Consider the following 25992-nt stretch of genomic DNA (forward strand, 5'->3'; position numbering starts at 1 on the left):
AACATGATGTGGTGAATATACATTAAATTTGAAATATTCTTTAATCTTAAAAAAAAACAACCTACTGCTATTTCTGAATATGAAGTAATATCTTTTCATTGTAGAATATTTGAAAAAAATGCAGGAGACTTAAAGAAATAAAATAAAAATCATAACTCCTCCTTCTCAGCATATCTTCATGTATAAATATACTAAAAAAAAAAAAAGGAAAACAGTGTGTTGCATACTGCATGGTGGTCTCCTCTTCCTTTTTTCATTTAACATTGTATTATGAGCATTTTTCATGTTCTAAGATAATTCTATAGAACTGTGTTGTCCGATACATGGGACTATCCAAAATTAAATTTAAATTAATTACAATGAGAGCCGCCTGGGTGGCTCAGTCGTTGGGCTCAGTCTTATTTTATTTATTTATTTTTAAAGATTTTATTTATCTGAGAGAAAGAGAGAGAGAGATCACAGAGGGAGAGGGAGAAGCAGACTTGCAGCTGAGCAGGGAGCCCGATGCGGGGCTCGATCCCAGGACCCTGAGATCATGACCTGAGCCAAAGGTAGATGCTTAACCGACTGAGCCACCCAGCCCCCCCCCCCGCCGCCAGTATCTGATTTTAGAACATCTTTATCACCCCCCAAAAGTGAGACCTCCCCCATTGGCAGACGCTCCCTGCCCCCTTTCCCCCAATCCTGGGCAGCTGCTAATCTACTCACCCCCTCTGTGCGCACCCATTTTGGGCTGCATCTTTGATTTTTTTTTTTGCTTAGGAAAAATCCCATTAAATTACTGGGTCAGATGGTGTGGAGGTTTTTTAAGGCTTTTGCTCCATGGTGCCACACTGCTGTCTCGAAGGCTGGTCCACATTTAGGCTTGCACCAACAACGTGTGCTGCACCTCAGTGACGCTGTCATTGTTTCTTGTCTTTGCTGGTGAGTGACACGTGGCATCCCGTGTTGCATGTGGCTCCAGGCAAGGGGGAAAACTGTTTCCTGGGCTGATCAGATCTGGGAAAGGTGCCAGCAGTGGGGGGTGGAGACCGGCAGTGGATGAAGGACGGAGGAGGGTGGCGTGCCCCAGTGGCTGCCGGAGTGGGGCTGGGGGTGCAGGGCCTGCTCGGGGGCACCTTGAGCTCTGTGTTCCAGTGGGGAGCTGAGGGCAGGGAAGGATTGAGGCCGGAGAACGGGAGTGCCCTGGGGCCAGCTGGAACCCGTGGGCAGTCTGGTGAGGCGAGCTCTAACCTGCAGGGATTAGGAAGTTGTGATAGAAACTTCCTTCCCCACTGTGATGAAGTGAAGCCATTGTTGGTTTTGAGCAGCGTTCAGAGTGAAGAAAGCAGGCTGGCGCAATGACCCCATAGCCCAGAATGGCCTTAAATACTTCCTTTGTGGCATGGGGAACGTGTCCGCCCTTGACCCTGGAACTTCAGGTGCCTGGGAGCAAGGGCAGAAGCAGGGAAGGCCTGGGATGCTGGGTAGGAGGACATTGGTTGTGTTATCTCCATCCATGGCTCTCAACCTTGGCTGCCCTTTAGAACCATCTGAGGGGCATTGGCTATGCCCCCAGACTGGAACCAGAGTCTCTGGAGGTCGTGGTAGAGAATGGCCATCGGCATGGGGGGTCAGGGGCCTAGCACCCACTGCCTCCAGGGGGGTTTGTGAGCTTCTGTGTGGCCGGGAGGAAGACTCTTGCCCGGGTCATTGGTCCAGCTCTGCCCCAAACGCTTGGCCCCTCTTCCAGAGACCTGTTGTTGACCACCCAGGTCCACAGGCTGCAGCCTGTGGCCGAAGAAAAAGCCTTGTTCAACTTGTGTCCAGAATAACTCGTTCCCGTGTGCCCCACGGAGACCTGCCCCCTCCCTGCCAACCCCCAAGCCTTGACGGATGCCCTGACCCCCACCTCAATCCCTTTCCAGCACAGTAGGTGGGTCCTGGCTGTGCGATCCCACATGATGTGCAGCGTCCGGGCAGAGTACAGAGGATGCCCTGGGGTGGCCACTGTGGGGTGGGGGCAGCTCCCCGAGGCCTCCCTCCCTCACTGAGAGAGGTGCAGTCATCGGGACGGGGCGAGGCCCAGGTGGGACCTGGGGGGGGGGCGTGCAGGGCCCTATGGGCTAGCCTGATGGAGCCTTCTTATTTCAAACCTTACCATACCAACAAAAGGCCCCTCCTTGGTCATCACCCAGGTTGGCTGTGCGTTCGGCCGAAGGAGGCAGGAATCCTGTTGCCGAGCCTCACGCTGAGGCTGCTTTGCTGGCCTCCCTGTTTGTCAGTCCAGCCTTTGCAAGGGAGTGTGGGCAAGGTGCCATGGCCCTAACCCTAAGTCGCTTTTTGGCTCTGGGTGCACGGGAGATCATTTAATCCCAATTCGGGATAACTTACTTCTCGGGGAATGCTGCCCAGGCTGGGTGGTGTCTGCATTGCATCAGTTATTGGTTCTCGAATAGTTTTCCTGGAACTGCGGCTCAGGGCAGAGTGAGAGCCGGCTCGGTGCCACCGAGGCCAGAGTGCTTTCCCTTTCGTCTGTTCTATGGATTTGAGGTTCCACTGATTTTTTTTGAGAAAAGTTTCTCCGGCTTTAAGCACTTTGCGAACCCCGGCTGTGCAGGGAGAGGCGGGCCCGAGCTGTCCGTCACCGGGGCCCTCAACACGGAGCCAGAGCGCGGCCGTGCTGGTAACAGTGATCATCAAATGTCGAATTCCTGGCATAGTAACGCTTTTTGTTTACTTCCGGTGAATCGAAAAGCTCCTTTAGCAAGGCCCGTCTTACTGCTTTTGGCTTCTTCAGGACATTACCATGCATCAGTGTTAGTGGTACCCAGCCTTTCTTCCTAGCACCTGGAAGACTGTATAGAAAGCTCTGGACCACTGCCCGAGGCCGTGCCCTCCCCCCTCCCCCCCAGCCTCCCGGATGACAGGTCAACCTGGGAGGGGCCCATCAAGGGTGGAGGTAGGGGCCCTGTCTTCCAGGAGGTTCTTCCTGGAAGCAGCCCCAGGAGGCTTGAGCCCCTCCCAGCAGGAAACCTGGGCCCTCCTGCAAACCCTCCAGCCCCTTGTGAGTCTGGCCTGCTGCCTGAGGTGCTCGATGTCTGTCTGTCTCCCCCTGTCCTTCCTCTCTGGCACCGCACACACCTCCTGGTTCAGAACTGCACTTCCTGTCCCCCCCGTGTCCCAGGGGACCGTCGGGAGTTTCCCTGCGTCCAGCCCAGCTGGCTCCTTGCTGTCACATTCATCATCCCAGCTGTACACATGCCTCTGGCTTTCTTACCTTTTCCCGAACCTGCATCACCCTCCCCTCCCCCGCCTCTGCCTTTTGGTTGCATCCAGTGCTTGTCTGGTACTTCCTCTGCGTTCCTTCTGTCTGTGGGGCTACCAGAACAGCAAGCCAGGTCTCCGCCCTCAGCAAGCTTTTTTTTTTTATTTTTTGATAGATAAGAGGAGACGTAAACTGCTAGCCCTACCTGGGCCACAAGCCATGAAAGACAGGTGGACGAAGCGCTCGAATAATCCTTGGTGGCTCTCGGCCTCCTGTCGTACATCATTTAAAACAGGAAACTGTCCCTAGTCCTTGCCCTTTCCTGTGGGAATATTATGATTTTTAAAAGAATCCCAGACGGCCACTTTGGAAGGCAGTTGGACAGTTTTTTGTTTTTTTTTTTTTAACGAAACTAAACACACTCTTACCATACATCCCAGCAATGTTGCGCCAGGGTGTTTATCCAGATGAATTGAAAACACATCTACACCGACGTCTACTACGTGGATATTTATAGCAGCTTTATTCATAATCGCCCAAGCTTGAAAGCAAGCAAGATGTCCTTCAGGAGGTGAGTGGATAAATAAAATGGTGGTCCGTCCAGACAGTGGAATCTTCTTCAGCGGTGCTAAAAAGAAATGAGCAATCAAGCCATGAAAAGACATGGGGGAACCTTAAATGCATATTACCCAGCAAGAGATGCCAATCTGAAAAGGCTACATGCTGTACGATTCTACTTCCATGACATTCTGGAAAAGGCAAAATTATGCAGACAGGAAGAAGATCAGTGGTGGCCAGGGGTTGGGGAGGGAGGGATGAACAGGGGGAGCACAGAGGATTTTTAGGGCAGTGAAACTATTCTGTGTGATACATGATAGAGACGTGTCATTATGCAATTGTCCGAACCCATTGGATGTTCAACAGCTCACGTAATAAATTACGGACTCCTGTGATAATGATGTGTCAATGTAGGTTCATCAGTTGGAACAAATGCAGCCCTCTGCTGGGGGATGCTGATAGTGGGGGATGCATATGGGGGGCAGGAATATATGGGAAATCTGTACCTTTTGCTCAATTTTAATGTGACCCTAAAACAGTTCTAACAAGTAATTTCTGTTAACAGAAGTGCTAGAAGGAAATCAGCCAAAATGATAAATGTCATGTTAAAAAAAAATCTCCACCCCAATCTATTGATTATTAATGATCTTTCAAACACCCACCCCGTTCCCCAAGCTCCTGCAGGAATCCCAGGACCCCACGCCACATCTCTGGTCAGGGAGGGGTGGCTTTGGTCTCCACCTCAGAACTGCAGCCAAGAAAGGGCTCTGCTCCCCCCAGTGAGCTTTATTTGTGGATTTGCGGTGCCCCAAATATGAAAACATGAAGTTTTGAGCCCTTGGACCTCTTTTCTTCCTCTTTACTCTCTTAGTCCCTCTTCTAAATGCAGCGTGTGGGGGCGCCCGGGTGGCTCAGTCATTAAGCGTCAGCCTTCGGCTCAGGTCATGATACCAGGGTCCTGGGATCGAGTCCCACATCAGGCTCCCTGCTCGGCGGGAAGCCTGCTTCTCCCTCTCCTTCTACCGCTCCCCCTGCTTGTGCTCTCTCGCTCTCTCTGTCAAATAAATAAATAAAATCTTTTAAAAAAATAAATAAATGCAGTGTGTGGACTGGAGAGGACCCGGTGTCTACTCAGCCTGACTTTGGGCATTCTAATAATCTTTGAATGTCTGTTTCTTTGCTTGTAAAATGATGATAATGTTCTGTGGGACTGTTATTAAAGGAAGAAACAGGTATAAATTGTGTCCCACCATTCTAAAGATAGAGTCACAGGCCTGGATTAACCTCCTTCCTGAGACGACCAAAAAACCACCAACAAACAAAAACCAGACCAAGTGTATGAACCAAAGGTGTTCAGGACACTGGACATCAGGCAACAAAGGATGGTGATTCTTGAGAGACAGGAAGCAAATGAGGCGAGCCGTGTGGTTTGCTGTTGCCTTGGTAGAGTATCCAGACTGTGACACAGGGAAGCTGAGGCAGAGCCCGGTGGACTCCGTGTGTTCAAATGCAGCTGACGGTCCGGGGAGGTGAAGCAGCCGGAGTTAATAGGACTAGCAAAATCTTTACAAAGCATGTATCTGATAAAGGACTTGTGTCCCCATTATAAAAGTAATTCTCGGGACACCTGGGTGACACAGTGGTTGAGCGTCCAACTCTTGATTTCAGCTTAGCTCATGATCTCAAGGTCATGGGATCGAACCCCGTGTCGGGCTCCACGCTCAGTGTGGAGTCTGCTCGAGATTCTCTCTCTTCCTTTCCCTCTGCCCCTCCCCCGCCTCAAAATAAATAAATACATCTTTAAAAAAAAAAAAAGTAATTCTCATAGCTCAACCAAAAGAAAAAAACAGGCAAAAGATTGCAACAGACCCTTCACTAGAGAAGATACAGGATGGTAAATCAACAATGCGAAGTTGCTCAGGCACAACATTGTTCGTCACTAGAAAAAAAAATGAAAATCACAGGGAGATGTCACTATGGACCTAGTAGAATGCATAAAATTAAATAGACTGTCATTGCAAGTGTTGGCAAGGATGCGGAGAAACTAGAAGTCTGATAAACTGCTGGTGGGGCTGTACGATGTTAGAATTTCTCTGGAAAACAATTAGGCGTCTTCTTAAAAAGTTAAACGTACACTTATTGCAAGACCCAGCCATTCAACCCCTAGGTCTTTCCCCGAGAAGAGAGGAAACACATTTCTATACACACACTTGTACATAAGCAGCTGTATTTGTCATGGCCCCAAACTGGAAACATCTTGGATGTCCATCCATAGGGCAGCGGATAAACGCGTTGTGATATATCCAGACATGGGACACTCCTTGGCCATGAAAAGGAATGAATGCTTTGTAATTGCAGCAACACGGAAGTCCTCAAAATAATTGTGCTGAGTGAAAGAAGCCGGACAAAAGAGAGTACATATTTATATAATCTCTAGAGAATACAAACCAATCTGTGATCCCAGAAAGCAGATCAGTGGTTGCCTGGGGAAGGGAGGAAGGAGGGGGTGCAAAAGGCATGGGGAGGTGGGGAATCTTTGGGGATGGTGGGGAATCTTTGGGGATGGTGGGTGTGTTCACTGTCTTGATTATAGCAATGATTTCACTGGTGTCTATAGCTGTCGAAGCTTATCAAATTGTACTCTTTATTTTTTTTTAACTTTTTTAAAAAAGATTTTATTTGTCAGAGAGAGAGAGAGAGCGCGCACACAAGCAGGGGCAGATGGAGAAGCAGGCTCCCCGCCGAGCAGGGAGCCCGATGTGGGACTCCATCCTAGGACCCTGGGATCATGACCTGAGCCAAAGGCAGGTGCTTAATTGACTGAGCCACGCAGGTGTCCCCAAATTGTGCAGTTTAAATGTGTGACATTTATTATATGTAACTTCTAGCTCCTTAAAGCTGTTTTCCAAGAGTCATGCTGGCTACGGTTTGGAGAATGGATTTTAGGCAGTAGGTCTAACTGCAAGGGGGAGAAATGCATATCCCTCTCTCTAAACATGTAATTCCTTCTTTCCCGCATGTTCTTCCTGGTTTATGAGCTCAGATGATTAGAGTAACATGTGATGACATTTTCCTTCTTTTTCCTGTTAGACGTTTCTCTAAAATACTATAGCTAAGGGGCCACGTGAAAGCAGAGGGGTCGAGTAACCTTTTCTCCTTCCTGAGCCCTACCTTGCAAGGACCCACTTCTGTCTCTTCTCTGTACCTGCTACAGCTCACACTCACAGTGGACCGACACCAGATGTGGGGACTTTCCCACACCCACCACCTCTCCGACACCAGCGGGCTGTCCCAAGGTTCCATTCAGTTCTGACACTCTCTACCTGTGGGTAGCATAGCCCCCATAGACCAAGGGCTCAGTCCACAAGACTGCCCTCACATCAGCTGCCATCACAAGTCCAGGTGGTCACCTGCGCTTCTGACCGGCCACCTGTAAGTCAGAGTCCCCATAGTCCCCTCCTCGAGCTCCATCATTCATTAGGACAGCTCATGGAACTCAGGGACACACGTCTACCATCTTATTTTATAATAAAGCATGTGCTAAAGGATAAAGAAGAACAGCTGGATGAAGGGCTGCATAGGGCGAGGTCTGGGAGGGTCCTGAGCATGGGAGCTTCTGCCCTGTGGAGTTGGGGGGTGCCACCCTCCCGGTACGTGGATGCATGCACCAACCCAGAAGCTCTCTGAACCCCGTGCTTTGGGGATTTTTATGGCAGCTTCATGTAGGCATGATGGATCATTAACTTCTTTTCCAGCCCCTCTCTCTGCTCTGAAGGATGGGGGTGGGGGCGAAAGTTCCAAGCTTCGAATCATGGCTTGGTCTTCCTAGTGACCAGCCCCCATCCGGGACGTTCCTATCACCAGGAAATTCCAAGGGATTGTGTCAGGTACTGGGGTCAAAGACCAAATATTGGAAGGAACTGGGGACAGAGGCCAATGTATATGTTCCTTCTTATTTCATAAGCCGGAGTCCATCCCCAGCCCTGGGCACTTAGTGAACTCAGTGCAGGACCGCAGGTGAGATCGGTCAGCTCTCCTATCAGAGGTGGCAGATTCCAGGTTCCTGCGTCCTTGGCTGACCATTCCCCGAGGGCAGTCACCTTGCTTCCCATCCCATGGCCAGCATCTAGAGGGAGCCTGGTTCTGAGCCAGTGACAGAGAAGCCACTGTGGGGTGGGTGTCCCTCCAGGAGGGCAGGAGGGGCCGTGGTTGGGGTCCCAGGTGGGAACACAGCTGTGTCCCGGGGATAGGGCAGAATGGGAGGTAGGCCGGGGTGGTCAGTGGGAGCTCTGGGGCAGGGCTGGGCTTGGGTCCGAATCCCTGAGCAGGTGGTGTGTTGAACGTGAGGAAGGACACCCTCTGAGTGTGGCAGGAACCGCCACAGTTGCCAACCCGACAGGGATAACAGGACCTTTGGGTTAGAACCGGGGCTCGAATTCCATCTCGCAGACCTACCAGCCGTGTGCCCTTCGGCAAGTTACAGTGCCTTTCGAGAACTTGGGTCTGAGAACGGGGTGACAGCAGATCCTTTGCTGGATGGAAACTCCCGGCGCGGGGTCGGGTAGGTGCATTATTCCTTAGAATATTAAATTTCCTTTTTTTTCTTTTTTCCTACCAAAGGAAGACTAGACCTATTTCCTGCCCATGAAGTACTTTTCTATCCATGTACCACAAGGCCCAAGGATGAAATACTTCCCCACCTACTTGGCTTCTCACGGGCCCTTCCTCACTCCGTGACCGACGGCTGGGAGCACAAGCAGCTTCCTTCCTCGCTTTTTCCCCTGCTGGGCGGTCAGAGGACATGGGCTGCAGGAGTCCGAGTCAGGCAGGGGGAGGTCAGAGCCCTCAGGTGGAGAGGAAACCAGAGGAGAGCTTTGCTGAGCGGGCCACGGGGGGCACGGAAGGCCTGGTGTGCGTGCGGCTGGAAAGTCGCAGGAAGCCCCGAGAGGCCCATGCACTTGTCCTTGGCCACTTGGTGATGCTTTCCGAGCGGGAAACGGCAGAGGGGTCTGACTTCATTCCTCGGACCCAAACCAGAGGAGCCCACGTCCTCATCGTGAGTCGGCAGCATCCCAGGGACTCAGGAGATGAATCTCGCCTTTCCTCTTTGGTGCCCCGTCTGGAAGGCCAGCCCTCGTCCCACACCCGCCCTGTGGACAGGAGGAAGGGCTGCCTATACCACGGGGTCTCCCGGCTCCTCCACTGTCTGCAGCTAACATCGCGACAGTGGGTTAAGCCAAGAGGCCACCGTGATCAACAGGGAAAGGATGATGTTGACCCGGGGGTGGTTCGTGAGCAGAGTTAGAGCCGTGTTGCTTTGACGTCCCATCCAGTCTAGGGATGGTCTCCTTTGTACTCCAGTTGCTGCCTGAAGAAAGCAGCCTTTGTTGCTTGTTGTAGGATCTGGAGTCAGGTCAGTAAGGGGGCTCGGGATGGGTGGTCTGGAAGTGGATCTCAGAATGGTATGATTAATACCTTGCCAGTTCCTGAGAGTTGATGTTTTGGGAGGGAGCGTTTTTCTTCGTTATCACATGTGCTGAAGATAGAAGGGAAGGGCCCTGGGGAATTTTCTAGGGTGCTGGAAATACTCCGTATCTTGCTTGGGGTTTGCATTACATAGGTCATCTGTCAAAACTCATTGGATGGTAGACTTATCATTTGTGCATTTCACTGTTTATGGATTTTTATCTTGGAAAAAATAACTATAAGCAAATCATGAACTCTTAGTGATTTACAGGCTGACGTGCTTAGGGATGAGGTGGACTGCTGTCTGCACCTTGCTTTAAAATGCATCAAGGGGCGCCTGGGTGGCTCAGTTGGTTAAGCAACTGCCTTCGGCTCAGGTCGTGATCCTGGAGTCCCGGGATCGAGTCCCACATCGGGCTCCCTGCTCGGCAGGGAGTCTGCTTCTCCCTCTGACCCTCCCCCCTCTCATGCTCTCTCTCTCTATCTCATTCTCTCTCTCAAATAAATTAAAAAAAAGAAAAAATAAAATAAAATGCATCAAAACTAAGATGGGTTGTTGGATTGATTGACAGCAGAATGTTCACGATTGTAGAATGGGGGTGGGGGAATATGGGTGTTTCTCCTATATGATTCTTTCAACCTCTCTTCTTGTTTGAACATTTCATAATAAAATGCTGAATCAGAAGAACTGCAGTAACTACTACTTCGGTTCTCTAGAGCTTTCCATAAGTGAATTCCCGAGACAGCTAGGTTTCCTGGCGGACACCGTACTCTTCCTACAGATGGCCTCACCTACTTTCCCAGGGAGTGTTGGTGAAGCGAATTGAGGGCCCTTGGCCTCGTGTGCTCTCTGCGGAGCTGGTGTGGTCAGTGTGGGTGCATTTCACAAACCAGGTGTGAGCTTGGACCTCCTTGAGGGTGATTCAGTCCACCACCTTGAATCGATAGAACTCTGAAACACAGGGCTTCTACCCCGTAGGCAGAAGGGTGGGGATTCGCAGCCTGAGAACAGCCTGACCCATGGGAACCAGAGTTAGAAGAGGGTGCCTGAGCCCCTCTGACCAAGAACGCAAGCTGGTTACCCGCTGGACACTGGGGGGGAGCTAGGGTGTGTGTGTTCAAAAATCTTAACGTTATACAATATATTTAAACATATTCAGACGCTTTTTTGACACTAGACTTTTTTTTCAGCTATAAAGTAACGCCTGCTCTTGTAAGAATTGTTTTTTTAATAGAGAAAAGGCAAAGAAGTAAAACCAACCATAATTTTATAACCTCAAGAAACCACTCTATGTTTTGGTATATTTACTCCCTGAAGTTTTTTTTTAAATCTCATGCATCGTTTCTATAATGATGTTTTTCATTTGGGGCTAATGGAAGAGTTCTTTGGAAGGGAGGCCCCAAGGCCGTCCCTTCTGTGGACTGGCCCAGAGCCTGGTTCACTGCCACAGAGATTCTGGGTTGGTCTAGACAGAGGGACTTCCGCTTACTCACAGAGTCCGATGCTGGGAGGGCCCGAACTTCTTCGGGAGCCCAGTGGAAGCACCTTCTAGCCAAATGTTGCAGCACCGTTGCATCCGTGTCCGTGTATGCCTGCTCATTGAGCGCTTACAAGTGAAGGGCGCTGTACCGAGCACTCGGGGTGGGTGCTCTCCCGGGAACCCTGCAAGGGGCTGCCATCATCCCACTTCACAGATGAAACGCGGGACAGCAGGGAGTTCCGATGATCTGCCCTAGTCACACAGCCAGCAGATTGTGGCGTTCTAGTTCAAGAGCGGGCCTTCCGATCGGCAGTTTGGGGCGGAGGCGACCAATTCTGGAAGTTGGTGGTTTGCTGAGCACCCTTTACGGCCGCTCCTGGGAACACGCAGGGCAGGTGGAATGAACCTCTTTTTCCGAACTGAGAACTGATGCTCAGAGAAGTTACCAGGTTAACTCATACCACGTGGGAAGAGGGTGGGTGGGAGGCTAAAGGTTAGAGCCTGTTCCATCATGTTGTCTTCAGAGCTGGAGAGCGGAGCGGGAGGGAGGCCTGGGGACTTGAAGGGACAAAGGGTGGGTGTAGGATGCCCGTCTGGGGAGCCCGTGAGCAAAGGCTAAGAGCCGGGCACCAGCGAGGCTTGTGTGGAGGTGAGGGGCAGGGAAGAACACTGTCTTTGCGGTCTGACAGACCTGGGGCTGGGGGCCTGATACTTTTGCAAAAAGTGAGGATAGTCAACCCAGTTGGTTCCCATCGAGAATTGGAGGAAACAATGTTGAAATTGCCCGACCTGCGTGCTTGGCATATTGGAATCACGGGGCAGTTTTTTGAACGTCGTCTGATAAACGGTGGGAGCCTTTGAAAGGCTTTGGGCTGGGAAGTAGGCTGACAAGGCAGAGATTTTCTGAATATCATGCTCGTGTGGAGGACAGCGGTGGCGGGGGGGTGGCTGAAGACTGGCCTGGTGGAGAGAGAGAGAGAGATCTCAAAGGAGTAATCCACAGGATTTGGTGATGGGCCAGTTATGGGGAGGGATAGGCATCTCACTTTGTTCATTGGCTTTTTTATGACTCACTGGCATGTTCTTGCCTTTCAGGAGCCTGTGTGAAATGCAGCAAAGGGGTGTTTGGGGCCGGCCAGGCCTGCCAGGCCATGGGGAATCTCTACCACGACGCGTGCTTCACCTGTGCGGCTTGCAGTAAGTGTGTGTGGAGGCTCGGGGGGGGGGGGCGGTCCTAGGAACATGGGGACCGAGAAAGGGAGGACAGGGAAGAGCATCCTTCCTGGAGACACTTGACCCAGGCCTCCCGTGGTCCCACAGCAGGGCAGGTCCGTGTCCTTTAGAGTTGCAGCACAGGGCCCGTCAGAGGAAGGGGACTGACCAGAGTACCAGCGATTGTCTGGGGCCGACCTTGGTAATGAGTTAAGTGGGTTCAAAGCAAACTGTAATAACATCAGGTTTGTTAATGCGTATCCGAGGTCTCAGAAGGGTTGTAGGGGGGAGAGCATTGGGATTCACCACCATCTGCCCTATTGTCAGTTACCTCCCCCACCATGGGACCAGCCAACCCAACGTTACTAACGGGGGCCCTGTTATCACTCTGTGACCCCGCTCTGATTTGGAGGCTGCTCTGTGCGTGTGAAGTGTGAGTGTGTGCATGAATGCCCGTGTGTGCACACCACAGAGCTGTCCGGGCCTGTGAGCATGCCCAGCGGGCATCTCTATCCCGTACACGCGCAGTAACTAAAGCAGCAAATTAGGAGCCTGAGCTCAGCCTGTGCTCAGCCCTGCAAACTGCTCGTTGAATTGACGGCAACCACCATGGAAGATTCTAACATGTTGCCGGATGTTTGCCGAGTCTGACCGAGTCGGGAATTGAGCTTGGCTTATGGTCTCTACCAAAGATTAATTTTGAGGAGATTTTTAAGAGAATGTCCTGCTGATTTCTGCGGTTCTAGATTGAGGCTCGCAGCTATCGATTCAAAGGAAACATTACAACAAAGCCAGAGTGTCATCAGGGACAAGGGGGTCTTGTTATCTGGCCCCAGGGTTCTCGATCCTGGCCGTTCATTAGAATCTCCTCAGAGATTATTATAAGAGCCCGCGATGCCCCAGTCCCACCCCGACCAGCAGAATCGGAAGCTCTAGGGGTGGAATTTCTAGAGTGGGCAAGAGTACTGTTCATATCTCCTCAAGTGACTCCAGGGTGTGGTCAGGCCTGAGCTCCCGGCTCAGTGCCAAGCCCTTCAGTGTAGACGCCTCTGGAGAAAGGAGGAGGGAGAGATTTGCTTTCCGCTGTTTTGTGGCACAGCCGGGAGCCTCCTGATTCCCAGGGTAAAAGTAACGAGGTGGGCATGGAGCTGCCCCCCAGCCTGCCCAGCAGTGACTGCTAGGCCTATGCCCGGGTTCAAAACCTCCTCCTTCCATCCTCGCTGCGATTTCCCATAAACGCGTGTCCGAGAGTTGACGGTTGGTGCGCCGATCGGTATTCACCTTTGTAGGGAAAATTGTGAAAGCCTTTGAAATGGGTCAAAAGTCTGCTGAGCATCCTCAGCGGACATGTTGGCGTTGTCTGGGGGTCGGTTTCTCCGGGCCGCTGGCTTCCCCTTGTCTCTGAGCCACGTGTGGGTTGTACCATACTGATAGCAGACCATACACGATGCTCGTCCCTAACAGTGCACACTGTGCCTACTAGTGATGCAGCTGACCGCGGCCCTGGGGAGACTGCTTTGCTTCAACTAAAAGTGAACTTATTTCAGCGCTTCCAGCGCCTTCATAGCTGGGGTTCTTTGCACTGTCCCCGTGGTAACGTCTTACTGGTTCCCGCCTTAGCTTGATGAGTGACATTAAATCTTTGACCATGTTGTCTGAGTCCTAACTGTGCAAGAGTTGTGATCCTTCTTCTTTCTAGGAAATTAACTTTCCTTTTTGGCTCCCGCAACTGTTTCTCAATATCTGCTGTTTTCCAGGGAAAAAGAAAATATTATGTGGAAGCTGGTTTTCATCTCGAGCAATTGCCACTTGAACTAAGAAAGTTTTTCAGGGGTGGGGGGAGTACCGGTGAGTCCGTCAGCACATGACTAACTATCAGTTCCATAATGGGTTGAATTTATCTTCAAATGATGACAAACACAGACACTTAAGGAAAACACAGCTGGTTGGGGGTTTTCTTGGTCTAGCATCTAAGCCCTTGTGTTCTGCTTTCTGTCGTAATGCTTCCTATAATTTGTCAAACTGAACTCTCTTTTCCGCCTCTATATCTCTGATCACATTGCCCCCTAGAATCTGCTCTCCCCGCTCACTTCATACATTTAAGTTCTGTCCAGCTGTTAGGGCCCAGCTCAAAGGCTGCCTCTTCCAGGAAGCCTTCCCTGTTCTCCTAGCAGGAAGAAATGGCTTTGTCTTGAATTCGGCAGGCCCCGATGGCTGTCACGTAGACTGTGAACCACACTCTCTGGGGCGTGGGTGCCGGCAGGCCAGGCCCTAGAACAAAAGCTGCTGTAGGAATGAGGACAGAGACTCCATTCGAAAGTGCGTGCTGCACATTCCTGTTCCCCAAGGGGCCCGCACCACTCCTGTTGTGGGTAAACACACAGCTTCCTTTGCACTTGTCGGGGGCAGTTGCAGACGCAGGCAGTTGTCTGAGCAGCTTCTGTTGGGCACTCGAAGTAATGTGCCTTTGTTCCGTTGACTTCTTGCTGCCCTGTAACTCCCTTCAGCAGAAGGAGGCACCTGGGCCCTCCATGTCCTGGTCCGGCAGGTCCTCAAGTGTGTCTGTGAGCACGGGCGCCGTGCAGACAGCACTTCTGGGGCCGGGCCCGTTCCTTCCTTTGTTGGCAGAAGAAAAAAAATGGGGGCCCAGAGAGGGGAAGAGAATTTCTTAAGATAAGACCTAGCAATGGGGCCAGCACCAGAATCCAAGGCTCCTGGATCTGATTAGCTTTGCATAGCCCCGTTTTTCTGGTCGGTGAGTGTATCTGTTAGTGAGCGTATAGGTGTGTGTGTTTTCTGTTTTCCCGTTTCGTTATGAAAATGATCCAGCTTACACCACCACAGAAATAGATTTCTATACGTATGCACCCACTCCTTGGATGTTACTGTTGCTTTATGGAAACAGAATGTCGGGGTCCTGTCTAGGACATGCCAAAGGGGCACCCAGCTCCCCTGGGTCCTTATCCCACACACCGAAAAGGAGGACACTGAAACAAAAAGGTCCAGAAGACTGCGGTGGGAGGCTTGGACGCCAGCAGCCAGTGCCGAGGTGCGGTGCTGTGCCGGGGGGAGGCAGAGAGCCCACCTCATCCGATGAGAGACCGTCTGGCCTGGGACAGCTACCAGGGGAGCCGCGGGGGCTAGTGGGAGATGCTCTTCCGGAGGCTTCCCTGCAGCCTCCCACACCCTGTGTCCTGGGAGGACCGTAAGGTGTTCCACTCCTCACACAAACCCATGCCTCAGTGGATGGTGCAAGTTCTCCAGGGCCCCATGCGTTTCCCTGCCCCCTGGCAAGAAGCAACAACGTTCCGTTGAGTTGTGGGAACAACAGGACAGACCACAGAGGGAAGTTTAGGGGCAGGGTCCTAGTATGTGATTCCAGCACAGGTGTTTTTACTCGTACGTTTTCCCTTCCAGGTTTTGTCCAAATGTACGCACAGTTTTTAGAGCTGGGATCGTGGCGTATAAATGATGTTCTGTCCTTTCTGGTGAAACCTGCCATGAACTCATCCTTACTTCCGCAGCCTCCAGACTGATGGTCTGAGCGGTCACAGAGGAATCGACTGCTTTGTGCCACAGTTTTATGGCCTGTGGCTCGGGTGGCGCTTGCCGGTTGTTACATGGAGCCCGCCCCCCTGCCCGAACGTCTTTGTTCCCCTGCATCCTTTTTCCCTCTGCCAAATGGTCTCCTTGGTGCTCGTCCCAGAAGGACGCATGCAGGGTGCGGCGTGGGGGCGTTTGTGTGGTTTGTTGAAGTCCCTCCTTTCTCTGCGGCTCCTCGGGCGGCCAGTGTGTGTGGTTGCCATGGAGATGTGTGCTGGGGGGGGTCTCCCTTCCCCGGCTGCTCCTGCCCACCCCAGTGGCAGTGCCCTCAGCTGGGGCCCTCAGGAAGCTGTTGGCACAGCGTGGAGCAGGAGGAGGGTCAGGGCAGAGGGCAGGCCCAACCTTGGCATTCGGCCACACTCCGGGTCTGACGCTGCGTGTCAAGTGGCCTGAGGAGACACTTGTGCCCAGCTGTGGCTGAGAGAGGTGCAACAAGGAGGAAGAAGGGGTGTGGGTCAAGGGCCCTCCTCAGCATCTTCCAGAACAGACCGTGAGGGAGAGGCCCGTGTCCTTGCTTGAGGCAGTTTTGGGTCTGAAACGTCAGATTTTGTTCATTTGGCAAAGACGGAACAACTCCCCTCCTGGAGTCCAGGTGAAACCTGGTCGCCATGTCCATGTTCATGGTTGTTGTGATTTTTTTTTGTCTGCATGAGCCGGGGATGATGGATCAGATAGGAGAGTCCACATGCCCTCCTGCCCTGAAGCCCCCAGAACACGAGGGCCAGAGCCTGGGCGTGGGACTGGGGGGGGGCAGGCAGGTCCGGGCCGATGGAAATTGTGCCAATACAGGCCTGAGCTCAGAGAGTGGCCACGGGGGGCCGGAGGGGTCCATGCAGGAGACCGTGCTGGCATGTGCAAGTCACGGCCAGAGCAGGTGGCTTTCAATGTTGTTGCCGGTGCTCCCGCTCCAGGGTGGGGGGTGCGCTGTGACGAGCCCGTCACGCCTCCGGGAAAGCACACCGTGAGATGAGGAATAGATGCTGTTGCCCATCCCACCTTCCAGAAACCACACACTGGTGGCTGTTAAGGATTGTGAACGGACTTCATAGTGAAAGCTCACCCCTTTAGACCCGGGCAGGCGAAAGTCTGTCTGAGTTACCGACAAGCTTGCATCTAGAACTCTCAAAAAGTACCATTTCATTACTTCAGGTAAAGGGAACAACCAGCGTTAAGCCCAGCATTGTGGAACAGAGGTTCTTGAATAAATCGGTAGTTGGTGACTGATAGCACATCATCCAGTAGATTCTGAAGTAGGGGGGGATCTGATCAGCTTTTTTTTTTTTTTTTAAAGGTTTTATTTATTCATTTGAGAGAGAGCGAGAGCGAGCATGAGCGGAGGGGAGAAGCAGACTCCCTGCAGAGCGGGGAGCCCAATGCGGGGCTTGGTCCCAAGACCCTGGGATCATGACCTGAGCTGAAGGCAGACGCTTAACCGACTGAGCCACCCGGGTGCCCTTCTATTTTGTTTTTCTTATGAAGTCTGAATACTGCCCCCGAGATCGTGTTTACCTTTTTTTTTGGACTTTGAATACTACTTCGTCCCCCCGCGTTTGAAAATGCTCACAGATTGTGAAATAGTGGCACCGGCACTAGGGAGGTCTTCCTTTAACTCTCAGCCGCCCTGCTTCCTTAAACCAGTCATCACAATATTTATCAGTGGTTTGTAGGTGCGCTTCCCAGCTGCCTGTCGGCTGACCGCACGCCGAGCCCTCCACCCACGGGAGCTCGCTAAGTCCTGGGACGCTCCAGGGAGTTCAGCATTATTATCAGCCTCCTTTTGCAGAGGAACAGACAGATTCCTGGGAGTGTAGTTTGCTTCCGCCCCTGTGTTAGATTATCTCCGCTCGGAGGGAACGTGGGCCAAAGAAAGGAAGCTGGCTCTGCCCCTGGGATCTAGTCCCAGGGCTGTGTGATGGCAAAGGCTGGGTTTTCGGAGACTTTCTGGTTGCGGGTGCCCCCAGGAGAGCAGCCGGGGACTCGGATTAGGGGAGAGAGGACCCGGTCTGTAGCCGGATGCACCCACAGCACAGGGGATTGCAGGCTTCGATCCCTGCATTTCTGAGCCGTTGAGTCATGCCGATGTTTCTTGTCGCATTCAGCAGTTACGGGTAAGCCGAATGAGTCAGCTGGATCTAAGGAAAAAGCCGGGGATCAAGAATGTGAGAAAGGAAGAGTGGGCACGTCCTAAAGGAAGCCAGTGGGCGAGGAAGAAGTCAGGAAGCAACAGAAATAGACAGGCCGGGGCCAAGGGCCGTGTGGGTCGGGAGAGGGCAGAGCGGCGACCTTGACTCAACGTGGGGTTAGAGGGTCTCTTGCGTTCGTTGCTAGCAGACCCAGTTCTGCAAGGGGCACCCGCACTGGGGCCGGACTGGCTTTCCCAGCTCAGACTCCGTAGGTCCAGTCAGAGGCCAAGACTGTCAGGGGACCGAGGGAAGGCATCAGATCCTTCACGCCTGTGACACTGGCAGGGTCTGGGATATTGGAGCGCTGTACTGTGGAGGGCAGCTCCAGTGTGACCTGCACCTGCTTCCTGCATCGACATTCCGGGTGCCCAATAGCACACGCACATGGCTTGGGGTGGAGATCTGCATTCTCTTCCTTCAGGAATCCCAGACCCAGGGTGTTACCTGGTGGTACACAGTGTGTCCCCTGTCCCCTCAACCCTGAGGACAGAAGGTGCTCTGGGATGTGGGGGGCACTGCACTGTCATCAGCATGAAGACACTGTACCAGGTGCCCCATCTCCGAGCCGGAATCCTGGGTTTAGGGAGCAAGGTCTGAACTTCATTCTGGCATCACAGATGCTACTTGGGTCTCTCTGGCTCTCTTGCTAAGAGTATCTCTTCTTTTCTGTCTTAAGTGTTCTGTTCTCTCAAATGTTCTCTTCAATTTTTGTCCCCACCTCTGGTCCTGGGGTGGTTGGTGGATTTAGTGTGTCGGCTTGACTGGGCCAGAGGTGCCCATGCATTTGGTCACACATTGTTCTCAGTGTGTCTGTGAGGATGTTTCTGGACGAGAGTAACGATTAGTAGACTGAGTAAAGCAGATTTTTCTCCCTAATATGGGTGGTCCTTGCCCAATCAGTTGAAGGCCTGAATAGAACAAAAAAGCTAACCCTCCCACCAGTAAGGGAATTTCCTCCTGCCTGACTGCCTTGAGCAGGGACATCGATTTTTTCCCTGCTTTTGGCCTGGAACCACACCATCGGCTCTTCCTGGGCCTCCAGCTTGCTTTCTGCTGATCTTGGCACTTGTCAGCTTCCATAATCACATGAGCCAATTCCTTTTGATAAATCTATTCCTGTCTGTACACACACAAACACACAAAGGTGCATGTGCATGCGCACACACACGCACACTCACACACATGCACTCACGCACACACTCGTGCATGCACAAACGCACACACTCATGCACACACACTCATACATATGCATGCACAACACTCGCACGCACACACTCGTGCACGCACAACACTCACATGCACTCGTGCACACACGTGCACACACGCCCATACATGCACATGTGTCCGCGTGCATGCACACACCCTACCGGTCTGTCCCTCTGCAGACCCCTGACTCACCTGGCCCCATTCATCGTCCTTCTGCACTACGTTCTCTTCCCTGCCTCCTTCCTGTCTCCCTCGTGTGCCCTCACTGACGATTTCCTTTGTACCCCTGGTTTCCATTGTGGAACCCGCGGTGCCTCTGTGCCCCTGACGCAGGCTGGAACACAAGCCACTGTTTGTGGAGTATTTGCTCTGTCTTCTCGAGGCCCCCCATTTGCCTCCCAACCCCCCACGCTCGTTTACACAGGAGGAAGTGGAGTTTCGGAGCAGGTGACAGGTGGTGCGTGGGGGCCGGGGGCCGGGTGTGTGTTGTTGCCACCACCCTGGTGGTTCTCACCCTTTACTGTAGGTCAGTCACAGTCACAAGCAGCCCCCTCTGCTCCACAGATTTCAGGAAGCAGGGTCCGTGCAGGTGCGGAGGCCCGCGTGCACACGCGTGATGAGCAGCCCAGGGGGTCTGACGCGGCCCCCTGGGAACGTGTCTGTGGCCCTGCAGTTTGCCTCCCCGCCTGCCCCCCTCTGCCTTCCTTTGGCCTCCAGCTCCCTGTTTCCTCAGCTCCAGACTCGCAGCACCTGGTGTGGTAGCTAGTGGCCACACGTGGCTTTGGAGCCCTTGAAATGTGGCTAATGAGACTGAGGAATTGAACATTGTATTTCCTCTTAATTGACGTTTAAATGTAGGGCCGCCTGGGTGGCTCAGTCGTTAAGCGTCTGCCTCCATCTCGGGTCATGATCCTGGGGTCCTGGGATCGAGCCCCACATCGGGCTCCCTGCTCAGCGGGGAGCCTGCTTCTCTCTCTCCCCCACCCCGCCCCCGCTCGTGCTCTCTCTCAAATAAATAAATAAAATCTTAAAAAAAAAAAAAAGTTTAAATGTACATAGCCACCCGTGGTACTGGCTACCATATTGCATGGTGCAGGGAAAGCTTCTAGTTCCTAAACCAAAGTTCGCTTATTAAGAAGAAATGGTCAGTGAAGTTTACTATTTTCATACTTTCTACATCACAAAGGCAATAGGGTCCCGCTGTAAAAAAAAAAAAAAGATACAGGGGAAGAAAACTCCCGGTAACCCAATACCCAGACCGAGACCAGAAGGTGTGCGCTGTGCCTCGGGGCGGTGCCTGCCATTGTCCCTGTCGTCATGTGTGCTCACCTTGCTGCGCAGCCTGTTCCATTTAGAAGCACATCCTACGCCTGCTTCCTCGTGGCTGCACCGTCTTCAAAACCAGATGCTGCATAAGATCCTGTTGACTTGATGACTCAACGTCAGCACAGCCTTCCTGCTAGTTGAGTTAAAAGGGGGAGAGAACCCTTACCACGGGGGCTCCCAGGCTCTGCTCTGAGAATACACTGAGGCTGGGCGGCGATCCTGTGGCCGGGTTTTCAAGGACCAGATGCACCTCTGGGGCACTGAGCAGCCCGGGAATCCGGCCAATGCCACGCCGGGGCAGAGAGCACAGGCTTCCCCGTGACCAGGGCCGTGGGGACAGCGGCGCCCCTTCACACCAGCAGCCGCCCCTACAGTGGCCACCGTGGCTGGGTCCCGGCATGCGGAGAAGTGGGGAAGACCCTCTCTCTTCCTTCTGTGGATCACTGCTGACACCTCCCAACCGTCTTGGGTCCTGTTCGCTGTCCTGCCACCTCCATCCACACAGCCAGCCTGTGGACACACCTTTGGGGGGACCGCACCCTGGCTCAGAGGCCTCAGAGACCGCCTGTTGCCGTAACATCACAGACCAGTCCTTCACTTAGCATTGAAAGCATTCCTTAAACCGGTTCCAGCTCCTTGCCTGTCTCCTGTCCTGCCATCCCGCAGAGTCCCCTGGCCCTACGGGACACCACCTGCCCCTTCCTGTGCCTGTCCCCCTCGCACTTCATCTCCACCCAGGCGAATACCACCCTCTGAGGTGCTGTCCCCCCTCAAGGTCTCTCTTCTGGCCCCTCTGGTCTCACGGACGTCTTGTTCTCTTACCCGTCTTGTGGTGTTTGAAGTTATGGGTTAGATTGAAGCCCGTCGCAGGGGTCCGTATCTCCCCCTAGATGGTCAGTTTTGGGAGAATGGGGATAGTGTTCAGTTGATCTTGATTTACCCCCTGCCGCCCTTCAGTACTTTGTGGGTAGTGCTGGGCATTCCCCGTATGTACTCTTTAGCCATCGCTCCCCATTCTGCCCCTCTTCCCCCAGCCCTAAGCAACCACTGATCTACTTTCTACTCCCATAGATTTGCCTATTCTTGGAGGTTTCGTAGAAATGGAATCCTATAATATGTGGTCTGTTCTAACTGGCTCCTTTCACTTGGCGTAAGGCACTCCAGGTTCATCCATGTTGGAGCACATATCAGAACTTCGATCTTTTTTATGGCTGAATAATATTCCATTGTCTGGATATACCACATTTTATCTACCCATCTGTCAGTTGATAGACACTTGTTTCTACTTTTTGGCTATTATAAATAATCCTGCTATGAACATTCTTGTACAGCTGATCCTTGAACAATGTGGGTTTGGACTACAAAGTCTACTTATATGTGGATTTTTTACAGTACAGTATTGTAAATGTGTCTTCCTTAATATTCTTTTCTGTCGCTTACTTTGCTGTTAGAGTGCAGTGTATAATACATACAACATACAAAATACATATTCATCGACTGTTTACATTATTGGTAAGACTTTCAGAAGGTCAACATTAGGCTGTCCGTAGTTAAGTTTTGGGGGAGTCAAAAGTTATATGTGGATTTCTGACTGCATGGGGGGGTCAGCACCCCTAACCTCCATGTCGTTCAAGGGTCAACAGGATATGTTTTTGTGTGGACACACGTTCTCATCTCTTTGTGTATATATCTAAGAGTAGAATTGCTCGGTACCTCTGTGTTTAACTTTTTTTTTTTTAAGATTTTTATTTATTTATTTGAGAGAGAGAGAATGAGAGACAGAGAGCACGAGAGGGAAGAGGATCAGAGGGAGAAGCAGACTCCCCGCCGAGCAGGGAGCCCGATGTGGGACTTGATCCCGGGATTCCAGGATCATGACCTGAGCTGAAGGCAGTCGCTTAACCAGCTGAGCCACCCAGGCGCCCTGTGTTTAACTTTTTGAGAAACTGTTTTGCCAAGTGGCTACAGCATTTTACATTCCTACCAGCAGTGTGTGAGGCTGTCAGGATCCCACATCCTTGCCAACACTCGTGATTATCTGACCTTTTGATTCTGACCATCCTAATGGGTGTGAAGTTGAATCTCAGTGTGGTTTTGGTTTGCATTTCCCTGATGACTAATGATGTTGAACATCTTTTATGGGCTTATTTGCACGTCTTATTTGGAGAAATGTGTATTCAGATCCTTTACCCATTTTTTATTGGGTTTTTAAAATCTTTTTATTACTGAGTTTTAATAGATTTTTGTATGTTTTACCTATGAGTCTCCGATATATGATTTGCAAATATTTTCTCTCCTTCTATGGACGGTCATTTCACTTTCCTGCAGTCTAATTTATCTATTTTTTTTCTTTTATTTCTTGTGTTTTTGGTGCTTTGTATAGGAAAACATTGCCAGGGGCACCTGGGTGGCTCAGTTGATTAAGCGACTGCTTTTGGCTCAGGAGCCCCAGATGGGGCTCCCTGCTCTGCGGAGAGCCTGCTTCTTCCTCTGCCTCTGCCTGCGCTCCCCCTGCTTGTGCTCTCTCTCCCTCTCTCTCTGTCAAATAAATAAATAAGATCTTAAAAAAAAAGAGAAAACATTGCCAACCCAAGGTCACAAAGACTCATGCCCATATTTTCTTTTGAATGTTATAGTCTTAGCTCTTAAGTTGAGGTCTTTGATCCATTTTGAGTGGGTTTTTATATAGTTTGAGGTAGGGGTCCAACTTCTTTCTTTTGCACATGGATATGAAGTTTTCCCAGCACCATTTGTTGTAAAGACTATTCTTTCTCCATTGGATTGTCTTGGCAAATGTGTGGAAAATTAATTGACCCTAAATGTTAGGGTTTGTTTCTGGTCTCTCAATTTTTTTCCATTGCTCTAGTCAATTATCTTTTAAAGAGATTTAACTAATAAGAAAAAAATCTCATTTATCCATGCAGTTGCTATTTCTGGTCCTCTTCATTTCTTTGTTTAGATCCAGATTTTCATCTGGTACCATTTTCCTGCTGCTTAAAGGCCTTCCTCAACTTTTTTTTTATAGTGCAGATCTGCTGGTGATGAATCCTTTTAGCTTTTGTATGTCTGAATTCATCTTTATGTCACTTTTGGGTTTAAAGGATATTTTTATGGGGGCGCCTGAGTGGCGCAGTGGGTTAAGCATCTGACTCTTGGTTTCAGCTCAGGTCATGATCTCATGGGGCATGGATCGAGCCCCACATCGGGCTCTGTGCTCAACATGGAGTCTGCTTGAGATTCTCTCTCTCTCCCCCTCTCCCTCTCCCCCTCCTCCCCCCCCCCTCTTGTTTTTTCTTTCTCTCAAAAAAAAAATAAAATTTTTTTTTTTTTTTTAAATAAAGGATATTTTTATGGAGCTAGAGAATTCTAGGTGGATAGTTTTTTCTTTCATTTCTCTAAAGACGTAGTTCCATTGTTTTCCATTAGAAATCTGACGTCCTCTCTCTTTTTCTCTGTAGGTAACATGTCCTTTTTCTCTGGCTGCTTTTAAGTTTTCTCTCTATCATTGATTTTGAGAAATTTGATTATGATATCCCTTGGAGTCCTTTTTATGTTTCCTGTGCTTAGGGTTTGTTGAGATTTTAGGAGTTTGTAGCCTTTGTCAAATTCGGAATGTTTCTGGCCACTATTCCTTCACTTTTTTTTTTTTTTTTTTTTTTGCTGCACCCTTCCCCCCTCCCCTCTCCCTCAGGGGCTTTGCTACCCCCTTTATTACCTCTTTGTTACATTTAACAAATTATCCTTTAAATTAAATCTTAACTAACTGAAGTTACCTCACAACTCCCTTATGTTCTTTTTATGCTTAAAATTCTTTTCCTCTCTGTTTCATTTTGGCCTTTGAGTGGCCAATTTTTATTATTATGCCTTTAAATCCACTAATCTTTTCTCTGCAGTGTGCAATCTCCTAATCCCATTCAGTGTATTTTTCATCTCTGATACTCTAGTTTTTGTCTCTAGCCATTCAATTTTGGCACTTTAAAAGATCTTCTTTTAACGTTTTGGACATATGGAATACAATAACAATAACTTGTATCTCTTTTCCTTCTGATTCTAAGATTTGTATCAGATCTGGCTTGATTTCCATAGATTGACTATTTTCTTCATTATGGGTCCTCTTTTCCTGCCTTTTTGCATGCCTGGTAATCTTTGATTAGATGCCAGACATTGTGAATTCACTTCGTTGAGTCCTGGATATCTTTGTATTCCTTTAAATCTTCTTGAGCTTTGTCCCGGGATGCAGGTAGGTTATTTGGAGATAGTGATTTTTTCAGGGCAGAGCTCAGTCTAGGGTCAATTATTCTTCACTCCAGGGTAAAACCTTCTTAGCAGAACCCTGTGGATTATGAGTTTTCCCACTCTGGCTGGTGGGAATAGGCACTGTCTTTGGCCCTTGTGGATGACTTTTTCCCCTGGGCTTCATTAGTCTCTTCACAGGCACAAACTGATCTGAGCCCTGCTGAATACTCAAAGGAGCCCCTCTGCAGGTCTCCAGGCTTTCTTTCTCTGTGCAGCATTCTCTTCTCCGATCCAGGTGATAATGGTCTGGAGTAGTAGGAATGGAAAACAAAAAGAGAATGGATTTGTAAAACTGTAAGCAAATAAAAAGACTTGGGAGCAGCCAGTGAGAAGAGAACTGGAGTGTGGAGTGGGGCTACTCGTGGTGTGGTCCCTGACGGTGGTGGTCAGTGAGGAGAAAGGAAATTGAGACCATTGAGGAACGTTCACAACAATTAGAGTAGATTGTAGTTTGGATTGTATGTTTCATAGATTGCAGCTTGGATTGTATGTTTCATTTTTCCACATTATTGTATTTTCCAAGAAAATAAGTCTGACAGATGGAAATGAAAAACAAAACAAAAACCTGGCCCTTTGTCGCAGGTAAACTGAGAAGGAAGGAGTGACCTGGAGAGTTTGGGAGGATGGGAGGTGGGGGCAGATGAGATTTTTAGCTCACGTAGGTTTCTGCTGAGGAAACTGAAGGTCATTGACAGGATCCTGGCAACTGTGACTTACGCTAACACTTAATATGAGCCAGCACCACATTGGGCTCTCCGCTGGGATCCCCAGTTTTGTCCTCTCCACAGCACCCTCTACCAAGGAACCCACAGGGTCAGGTGACCAGCCAACCTCTCGTTTCTGGGAAGTGGCGAAGCCCAGGACCTGACCCTGGTTGCTTTTCTATTTTCCACCTTCTGCCTTGTTCCTCGGCCCACTAAGGCTGCACCAGCCTGGGAAATCCAGGTTGATTGTTTCATTTGTATGGAACCAATTTGGTTGGTTTTTCTGTTGGTTTGTATTAGCGGTTCACTTTAAGAGTTAGCCTTTTCTGGAAGAAGCTGTTTGAAGAAGTAGATGAGGTAGAATTCGGTGCGATAAAGCAAATGGTGCATAGCTTGCCTTCATCACAAGTGGCCACTGGATACTTGAAATGTTCTTGTTCAAGTACTTGAACTGAATTGTAACCATTTAAAAAAATTTTTTTTTTAAGATTTTATTTATTAGAGAGAGCACAAGCAGGAGGAGCGGGAGAGGGAGAAGCAGGCTCCCTGCTAAGGAGGGAGCCCAATGCAATGCAGGGCTGGATCCCAGGACCCTGGGATCATGACCTGAGCCAAAGGCAGATGCTTAACTGACTGAGACACCCAGGCGCCCCATGTTTTTAAAATTTTAATTAACTTAGATTTACATATGAATAGCCACAGACGGCTGG

The 25992-nt window shown here is 50.5% G+C and overlaps 1 protein-coding gene across 1 annotated transcript in view; it reads left to right on the forward strand.

Moving 5' to 3' along the window:
• Positions 1–25992, forward strand: part of LIMD1 (LIM domains containing 1) — a 66944-nt gene that overhangs the window by 19035 nt on the left and 21917 nt on the right. The window contains exon 2 of the mRNA XM_032412576.1: positions 11848–11949. Coding sequence (XP_032268467.1) covers positions 11848–11949 — 102 coding nt within the window. The remainder of the gene's footprint in view (positions 1–11847; positions 11950–25992) is intronic.

Source organism: Phoca vitulina, unplaced genomic scaffold (assembly GCF_004348235.1).
Source record: "Phoca vitulina isolate PV1807 unplaced genomic scaffold, GSC_HSeal_1.0 scaffold13, whole genome shotgun sequence".
Taxonomy (NCBI): Eukaryota; Metazoa; Chordata; class Mammalia; order Carnivora; family Phocidae; genus Phoca; species Phoca vitulina.